The 10,349-nt window shown below is 37.2% G+C and overlaps 1 protein-coding gene across 1 annotated transcript; it reads right to left on the bottom strand.

Moving 5' to 3' along the window:
• Positions 1-1,265: 1,265 nt before the first annotated feature.
• RAB9A (RAB9A, member RAS oncogene family) lies at positions 1,266-5,372 on the bottom strand. The gene is made up of 2 exons (XM_009587282.1): positions 5,337-5,372; positions 1,266-2,343 (listed from the first exon to the last, which is right to left on the bottom strand). Exon 2 carries the CDS (start codon positions 2,307-2,309, stop codon positions 1,704-1,706), a length of 606 nt encoding a protein of 201 aa, XP_009585577.1. The 5' UTR covers positions 2,310-2,343; positions 5,337-5,372; the 3' UTR covers positions 1,266-1,703.
• Positions 5,373-10,349: the final 4,977 nt, after the last annotated feature.

Raw genomic sequence — 10,349 nt, 5'->3', positions numbered from 1 at the left:
ATTAGACTTAGAATGTACAAAAGGTAAAAAGATGTCACTTTTAAGCAGGAGCAGCAGATCTATGGAATCAAGTTGTCCTGGACAGGTTCAAGCAAGAATACAATACATTCAGAAAAGTGTATTAAGAGCGACAAGAAGGGTTTGTTTTGCAAGCTTTACTTCCAAATAATTACACCTGGTACAGACGGAACAGATACATTAAGAGAAAACTCTTGCTGTTACTGTACTCTCAAGAAAGGCTTTTCTCTTGGAACAAAAAAGTTACTGTACAGAAAGCAGAGTCTGTGTAGTTTAGCAAATAACATGGCCTGTCCTATAGGCCTCAGACTTCCTTTTGAAGTCCACAACGTCTGTAGGTGCATGCCTGTTAGCAGTCAGATTACACATCGAAGCAATAGTGCACTATCAAGTTTGCTATTACAAGGACAGTGGGTACTCTGAGAGCCAACATTCAGTAACTTCTCATACAAGTATTCTACCGCTTAACTGCAACGGAGAGCCTCAAATACATCTTCTGTGGTTTCATCTCCATTACTGCAGAAAGACCATCCATTAAATACAGAATTTGCTTCTGTTCATCACTGTGTCATGAGTACAGTAATATAAAAGACATTGTCTTAAATGTGTAAGTCCATATCCTAGAATAGCAAATTAAATAAGGATCAAATTCAGCTCAAACACTAGCTGTAGGTATTTACTTGTATTAGGGCTGAAAGCTGTCACAATCTACTGTAAGTCAAGAGCTTCCTGAGTTTTCTACGTATTGCCAATCCTTAGTTTCACAGTGCAGAGATTACTGGTAAACACATTCATAGCTCAGGTTAACAGGAACAAGGAGTTTGGAACTTTAAGGCTGTATACTACAAGTTCTCTTACAAATTTGTCATAATGTGGATCCCTTCAAGTGCTATTAAAGCTGACTGAAGAAAGTATATCTTTTTCATAACTAAAAATGGTTATACTTCAGTTACTCAGATTTTTTTACCTTACTGATCAGAAACATGCTAGAATGGGACTTAAGGCAAAGACATGTATTAACTTTAAAAAATCATCAGTATCTTGCATTAAACTGCTGGAAAAATTAGTACAACATTAGGATAGTAAATGAAAGGAAAATGGACATTAAATATGTAGGAAATGTATTTCCTACTTAAAAACCTACACAAATTATAGCGACATTAGGCAATTAGAGAAGGCCTGAAGGTAATTTATATTAACTTATAATAAACACATTAGAGATGAAGTACCACTCACAGCAAAAGGAATGTAGTGAGACTGAAGTTTAATACCTAGCATTGTTAAGAAACTGACTTCTAGTGAAACAAAAATGGAATGCTGATTTCATAAAAATATACACATATAAAAGTATCTTTGTGTCCGAATTCCAGAACAGTTTCTCCAAAGTAGTGCTTCTAGAACTTTCAAGTTTTAATTATATTCAAAATATTTATCATTTGAATAAAGTTGGCATTACATTCTTATATTAATGTTTTTACTTGACGCCTTCCTAAACAGAAAGTGTCACTAATTCAATAATGGGCCACTCATGAATGGAAATTTTTCTTTTGCTCCCCCAAGAAAGCAGCAGAATATTACAATTTCAATATTAGAGTGAAACCCATTTGTTATTTTATCTACTACACCTTCCCCATCCTTTTATAGAGCAAGCTAGTCAAAAGTAATTTGGCGAAAAAAAATTTAAGTCAACAACAAGATGAACTGGGTTTCGGTTTCCGATGAAGGTTTACTGTATCTGTTTGAATAAAGTGATCTGATCTGTCTTCAGAGGCTAGAACTCTTCTAACAGCTTCTTCAAAGGCTGCTGCAACATTAGTGGCGTCTTTTGCACTGGTTTCAAAATAGGGATGGTTGCCATTATTCCTGCACCAGTCTTGGGCTTCTTCTGTAGACACTTGCCTTTCATCGATATCAACTTTGTTACCCAGTATCACAAATGGAAAACTTTCAGGCTCTTTGACATCTGCATAATAAATGAATTCTTTCTTCCAGTTGCTTAAGTTTTGGAAGCTTTGAGAGTCATCCACGCTGAAGGTTAGCAAGCAACAGTCAGAACCTCTATAGAAAGGAGTCCGCAAGCTCCTAAAACGTTCCTGACCTGCTGTGTCCCATATCTGCATTGTAACAAAATGTCCATCGACTTCCAGCTCTTTATTTAAGAATTCCACACCTATTGTATGAAACAGCTGTGCATCAAACTTGTTGGTGACGTATCTGTTCATAAGGGAACTCTTCCCAACTCCACCATCTCCTAGCAGTATTACTTTAAGGAGTGAGGATTTTGCTGCCATTGTTATGGGAATAGATCCTCCTGGTTTCCTAGACCTGTAAAGATTAAGAAGATCATTAAAAAGGAAAGAGCTGTGAGCAGAGTTTTACGCACATAAATATCTAGAAAGTGTTAAGAGTTCACCAACATCAAGTTTCATGTACAAAAGCAGGAGGACTATGCTCAACAGGTGAAGTGTAGATACTTACAGTAAGAACACCCACTCAAGAATATCACGTGTTTAAGAGGTGTCTCTGCCACAGACTGCAGCCTGTACGGCAGTCTAAGCAGTACACTGCGTGAATTACTGGTTTGTCACCTGAAACACATAAGCCCCCCAAACTCCCCAACTTTTGTGCAGAAAGCGGTATTGCATCACATTTCAACGAGGGCAACGATTCACTTATGTTCACTGAAAAAGATCCATGGAAGACAGTAGAGTGAGAGAGTTTTATAGAGCAAATGCCTTGAACTTCAGTGCCGTATTTCATTAGCAAAGTTATTTTTTCAATGTGTAAAAGTGAAGAGGAAGCTTTAGGAATAAAGCAGGACACTATTGTTACACTGGAGTAACTGCTGCGCTTCACCCAAAATTGCAACGAGACAAGGAATTTTAAATCAACTCACAGGGAACAGTGTTATCTACAAAACAAATGCAAATGCTGTAATTTTATTTTAAAAGTCAGGTGAGTAGGTATTGGTACACAAACATTCAGCATTTTACAGTTTACTCTGCAGAACAGCCATGATGAATGGAATACTATTACAACTACTACAAAAGCAAATTCCCTGTTGCTACTTCAAATGGTACTCAAGATGCCAAACACTGAGGCCAAGCCTACACTGACAGTTCAGTTAGTAGGTGTCAACTTCCCGTGGTAAAACTGTCAAAAAGCCTGGAAGTGCTAGTGAAGAGCCTAGCTGCCAGCACAGGGATGGTGCGTTAGCGGTACCAATGACACTTTTTTACTGTCAGATTTTAGTGTTAAAGGATTTTTTTTTTTTTTAAAGTAGTTAGCTCATTAGTGTTTTGTGCCAGCCCGGTTTGCACTCATTACAGTAATACTAATTACATTACAGTAATACATCTAATACTGTAAAAAAGTGTTTTAATTGCTTGGGGGTAAAGTTTCATTTTAAAGAGCCCAAACTTAAGTTTATGTATGAGGAAAACTGCTGTTCCTACACCTAACTATTACTAAAAGAGCTCAAGGTAATTCAGCCAAAACAGGCTTCTCTGAAAATAACATCTATTTAAAATGGAAATGGGTCATAAGTTGCCTAGACTGTCTCCTTCTCTGAAGGAAGGAATGCGGTCTTGCTAGTTGTAATTAGCCTTACTGGCATATACATCACCGGCAGAGTATGGTTATGGAATTAATACCTGATACAAGCTGGCATGAGAGTCATATGACTCTGTGCTGCCTTAGAATGAAGGCCTACATTAGAAGCGAGAAATGTCAGGAATTTTTTTGTCTTTAACTTTCTGTCTTTGAATGTTTATTTGTTAGACACAATGTACAGCTGAAGCCTCAACACAAAGAAATTTCAAAACATAAGGAACAGTGGCCGCTTCTATTAAAAATTTGTTCAGAGCAAGTAATTTTATTCATTCCTACTGTGTAATTAAAAACAATGTTTATAAATCCTTAATATTTCTACAGGTTTGTATCACAACAATGTTAAAACTGCTTAAGAGCTACGAGTGGATTGTTCATTTACCTTTCACAGAGCTATAGGGTAATTGCTATGGCTCAGGATATGAACATATACCTTTTTATGTATGTGAAAAGCCTTATTAGAGTCACCAGCCTACTTGGACATCATTTACACGTTCATGCTGAAATACTTAAAATGGTTCAGTGTCTTCACTTATCTCCCTAATTCCTACTACTGGTTAACGAGTAAGTTATTTGAGTTACACCATTAGATAGTAGCATCTTCTTAATAAATAATGCATTCATGAGAACAGAGGGTACTGAATGTTTCCCTGTTCTTCCACTTCAGTGTAGGAACACGTTACAATTAGTATTTTTTTTCTCCTGTCCTACTGAAATCACAAGTTCCCTAGAAGACAATGTGAATAAAAAACTGACTTACGTAGTTCTGACTGGTACTATACACTTGTTTCTTTAGCTTCTACAGTTTGAAGAACTGCAGTTGTTATCATGAAATTCTCCATGAAGCCACATTTTAAACAAAATGCAAGTAAGGAAACTCTGTTAACAGTATCTAGTACTTTTGTGCACCCAGAACCTGAGAAGTTGATTTGCACAATTTCAACTACATGGACCACTACAGTAAGGTCTAGGAGACTGATGACGATAAAAATACTTTCACTGGGCAAACAATTGTAGATCAGCCATCAAAACCATTAAAAGTGTCTTTTCAACTAGAACCAAACTGGTCCTTCTACACAAAGGCTACAGAAACAGTCTTCCTGGGACTGATAAGCAAGTATCTCAATGTGACATTGCAGGCAACGTCACTCTTCAGGACATTCAGCTTCCACAGTAGAAGCTGCCATGCTTAGCTAGCAGTTAGTGTTTTTGTAAAGTTCTTATTCCAAAATAAATGGGATATATGTTCAGTCATTTAAGTATATACTTACAAGCTGGATCTGAAACAGCAAATCAGCATGTTTAAAGGCATTAAGAAGCATTTTTGTTTGGAAGCAGCAAAGACTATACAATCACAGTTTTTTTGACTATATAAAGGGACTCATCTGCAGCCCCACTGATTATGTGATTTAGAGTATCTGCAGAACCAGGATGGTAGTTTTCAGCATAGTAGGCTGCTGCATTTCTTCCACTTACACATCTTTAAATAAGATTTTTAAAAAGCTCATTTTTTGTAATTTTTTTTTTCTTCAGTTATGAAGCCTTAATACTCCAACACATAAAATAACAGTAAAATCCTTAAGATGCCTGGAGAATTAATGTTATTTCTCCTATTACATACTTTGAACTTATCTGTATAATGTGCTTTTTGACAATGTTTTTGGGAGGAACAGTCAACATCTGATATCATATTTCTGAAGATTTATTACCTTAATAGTTCAGTTTAAATCATCATTCAGCATCTGAAAACAAAACAAAAACTTAATTTCCAATGTGCATGATTTTTTTAACCAACATCAGGAACTGCAAGATGCCACAGAATTACAGATAACTATTTGTTCCAGTTATTTCTTACATTAAACTAATTGTGCAGCACAGTAAGAGTAGCCTCCACCTAGTACACAGAGGAGTCTGTAAAGAGAAGATTTTTGCCTCATGTTCCTCTATCATTTCAATATTCAAAGAAACTGGGAGCAAATAAAAAGCAGCCGCACTCTGGCCCATTTTGATAACCATCTCTGAATTGCCTCCACCAACTTATAAGGACTCAAGCTCTTAGACCACTGACTTCAATATTCCTGTTAAAAGCAGGGAACGGTTTATACCAAGTACCATTTCTAACACGATCATATACCATAAGACAAATAGTGATTTAATCGTCGCCTCCCAGAATCTCCCTTTTAAACAGTCAGTCTGAAACATTTCCATTAGCAGTCCAAACATTTTCTGGCAAGACTAAAACCAACACGCTAAGCCACTTTAAAAAAAAAAAAGTGTGCATTACAAAATCCTTGATTCCCAGCCCCTCAAAGCTTAGAGAAACACCACTGCTTTGTCCAATTTATCCATCTAGATTTTCTTAATTCCATGACTGTCACCTTCATAGCTGCCTTTTTATTTTGAGTGCAGTCACCTCTTTTAACACTTAGGTACTGAGGCAGCACTCAAAGAAAAGTGAGATTCTTGGTCTAGAAAACCATAGCAGCAACACACAAACTTAGTCTAGGAATTTGTCTTTTTCTACTATAAAAATCATTTAATAGATTAAGGAGAACCTGCTTATACCAGAGTACTGAAGGCTGAAGACAGGTGCTGAACTGAAGTTATGCCTCTGGAAAAATAGTTAGCCAACACAGTAATTGCGTTGTACCTGTGATGTCAGCAAGCACACTTAAACTATTAAGCAAACCGAGTCAATTGGACCAATTTGTAGTTTCACTTTTACCATACTGATACCAGGCACAGCAGGACACCATTAAAAAAAACAAACCAACCAACCAAAACAAACCATGTAGCAACTGAAATCTAACCTCTACCACCCCTTTTTTAATAAAAGACACCAAAAACTGAATCCATTGCAATAGCACCACTGAATTCCTTCAGTATTCTTGAAGAAACAGATGTAAGGAACACTTCAAATTTCCAGGCTGTTGCTTTTCCACTTGTATCTACTTTCTAACTTGGAAACAGGCAAGAAAATTTATTCCAATCACCATTTTCAGCCAGTGGTCACTGATGAACCCCTGCTATATGAAATCAAGACTAAACCCAGATGTTTCCTTGAAGATACGTGGTACACTGTGCTTTAACTAAAATTGTTAAAGAGCACCCATTTGACTTGGAGAAGGAAAAAAAATCCAGAGTTAGGCAGACTCAAGTCTGTTCCAACTAATCACATTTACACCCTAATATGCTTTCAGCAGACGTCTTAAAAAAAGGGGCTTTGTTAAAGATTTATTTTAGAAAAAACTCTCTCAAAGTTACTGACAAGCAGAATTAGCAGTTCCATAACTAGCATAACAATAAGTTGTTTCATAACTTCCTATCCTCAAATTTACACATCTACAACACATCTATTTCAGCTTTGAAGCTTATTCACAATTTTCTTTGCTAAGCCATCTTATTTTGTTAAACCACAGGCATCAGACATTAATAGTTCAAAAAGGCACACAAACACTTGAAGTATTTTGTCTGACAAAAACACTGGCCTTTCAATAACATAATGTAAACTTACTCCCTCATTAGTAATTTTTTTTTTCTTAACACTAACAAAGCATTTGACAATATTGATCAGGCTAGCATAGAAAAAAAGTTGTTTCCTGTGGTTTGTTAGTTGCCGTGGCTCATCAAAAAGTTACATAAATTGCTTCTCTGTATAAAATGTCTGAAAAAAAGTTCCAAGAACTGTCAGAATTGCAGCAGCAGGGGCAGAATCCAGAACTGTGTAAAGTAGTTTTCAACACTTACTGTCTGTGGAGTTTTTACATCTCTCAGCCCTCAATCACTACAGAGTAGTTATACTTGTCACCTACAGCAGAATTGCAAGTTTCCAGAAATCTGAAAAGAAAGAACAGAAGCAAATTTTCTCCCTTTTCTCTGCTTAGCCAATCCTTGTTCTTCTGTTTAGAAGGTACTGGTTTACACCTTAGCCAATTAAGAGGCATAAGAACAATTTTTTAGTGCATAAGAGGCCACAAGCCTGTTTGACCTTGAAACATTTTGCTCTCAATTCAAAGGGAAACATACAGATACGAAGTCAAGATGCTACATGCTTTGTACTTTTGAATGCATTGCAAGCTCGGACATTAATCAGCCTCCAAACTGTCCTTCCCCACCACGGGTTACCAACGTAAGAGCTGTGGATCAGCAACATCCCTTTATTGACGGCCGCTTGCGAGCTGCCTATTTCTCTGGAAGCCCTTCAATCATATGGCTTGACCTACTGACATCCTAATCATCTTGCAAATCCTCCTTCCTTTATCTATGATTTCACCATTGCACTGTGAAGGTAGTTTGTGTTTTCTGTTGGATAGATCTTTAATAATTTGATGACAGGTTATCTGAAAATTGCCTCTAGTTGTAAGCAGCCTAGACACGCTTTAACACTAGAATATCACTAGAGTTTATTCATAATAGTTTGTAATATAAACACAACCCAAACTGAACCAACATACAGCTGTTGCCACTCGTTTGTATACGAAAAAGTTGTATATGGAGGTTTCTTTGTAAGGTTATTTTTAACTCCTACCTAGTTCAGGACTCTAGTTCAAACAGTTGCCTAGCATGACTCAGGACTATGAAAGAAGCAGCAGCCAAGGGAAAGACTCCTGAAGTCCGCATAACCCCCGATCATGAAATCATCCCAGCATCTACTGCCAGAATCACTTCATTTATTCTAACTTACATCTAGCCACAAACTCAATTGGCAAAACTTGTCAGGAGAAATACCTGCATTTATACCTCTGCTAGTTTAATCTTGCAAAGACCTGGCCTTCACTTTCCATCTCATTCCCCGTGTTCAAGTAGAATGAGAAAACTATTATTTATTCTGATTTAATAAGAGTTGACATTTCTCAGCAGCTCACAGTTGAGCATCTCCCAACTTAAATATTCTATTACTTTCAGCCAACTTCAAAACACCCTTAGGTGCTGCTGCTCTTGGTCCAACATTTCTAACAATTCATGAGTTAACTGACATTCTCCTTGCAACCTACTTCTCTGTTACTGCCTCCAGTCTTCCAATAACTTATCAAGCAATTATTTCTGCTCATATGTGCTCGTCTTTCTCCCTTGCATTAGTTTCCCTTTTCCTCCAGGCACTCTTAGCAATAGCAGCCTCTACTGGTCAGGCTACATTGTGCATTCTTATTCTTCCCAATATTAACTATGTGACCAAAGCCCATCCCTGAGGGATTAAGTGGGTTACACTGTACCAGGCCAACATACTGTCTGCTCTGTAGAGAATGAAAACAAAAACAAAACACCAAGGAGAATGAACATTATTAAAAAAAAAAAAACTTAAGGAATTCTTACAAGCCTTTTTGCTGGGAAGTTTTTATTCATTGTGAAACATTTATGTAAAATTCCAGTCCTAAGGAGGGGAAAGATCTGTTTCTCATGATTTATTACTAAATTGACACAAAATGAAATACAGCTTGAAATCCAAATACCTCATTTGACCCTCTGCAATTTTTTTCACATATTTTCAATTTAAGGAAACTGACGGTTTGTTTGAGCACTCAAAAGCAAAACAAGAACTGCTAGTGTCTTTTTTTTTTTTTACTACACTCCCTATTTTTTTACTACTCCCTATTTTTAACTTAATGGAAAAGGCTTTACTAAAATTGAGGCAACAAACAGAGCTCCATACAACCTGAAAGAAGACAGAGAAAAATAACAGTTCATTATAAATTCCATGTTGATACTGAAACACAGATGTAGTTGTACCATCCTTTGGTTAGGTTTCTCTAGAAATAAAAGTGCCAGGAAAAAAAAGTTTTGCATTTATTTTGGGTACGTCTGAGAAATAGCTCTCCCTCTAGTCTGCCATTACCACTTTTTACCTTATAAGCTACTAAAAGGTCACCAAAAAATCCCCCAAAAAACCCAACACACACAATCACCCTTGCTCTAAAAAAAGGAAGCACTGACAATTTCAGTGTTGTACAACACTTTAAAAGTAAAGACAAATAAAAACCACATGCTTATTTAGTAGAGCTGTAAATTATTGTGGACAAGAAGGAAAGGAGGAAAACAATACGTAGGGTGGCAGACTGCGTGACAGCTATCTGCAGACAAGCAAATATTTTAATTCCAAAACAAAATTTAGCCAAGGAGTTCCCTACTTGCCTACCCCACCCAAGTTAATAAAATTAAGTGTTCTCCATTTATCTAGTTACATGTAGCCTTGCTACAAAGGCCACCAATACAGGTTTTTAAAACTAGTTTTCTTGCACTATTCTGTTATTCGTTCAATTATTTTGCACAAGTTACATTTAACATGGAACACTTACACTGAAACTGCTCATTAACCACTCAGACAGAAGTGATTCAACAATCTTAACCTAATCCTTTTGGTTCTCCAGCCATCACCGCATCTAAGTTTGTACAGCCACCTACCACGATCAGAAAAGCAACTGGCGGTTGCAGAGGAGAGCTAAATCGAGTCACTGGTTCAAAAAAGAACTAAAAACGTAAAGCACGTTTTTCAGAGTCCCCTTGGGAACACAGAAGTCCTTCTTCAGCAGACAGCAACAGGAAAAGGCGATAAAGGGACCATTTTCTTTTTTTCTTTTCGGTTTGAAAGGTGTTGAGGGGACAGGTATGAAACCGAGTTCCACCCAAACAAATCAGAGATCTCCATCAGTGCTGAGGAAGCACTGTGGAGCCGGAGACTGATCATGCGCCGGCTGGGAATGGCCTGGCAGGAGCCGTTTCCCAGA

Source organism: Fulmarus glacialis, unplaced genomic scaffold (genome assembly GCF_000690835.1).
Source record: "Fulmarus glacialis isolate BGI_N327 unplaced genomic scaffold, ASM69083v1 scaffold45311, whole genome shotgun sequence".
Taxonomy (NCBI): domain Eukaryota; kingdom Metazoa; phylum Chordata; class Aves; order Procellariiformes; family Procellariidae; genus Fulmarus; species Fulmarus glacialis.
This window is presented reverse-complemented; position numbering and strand designations above follow the sequence as displayed.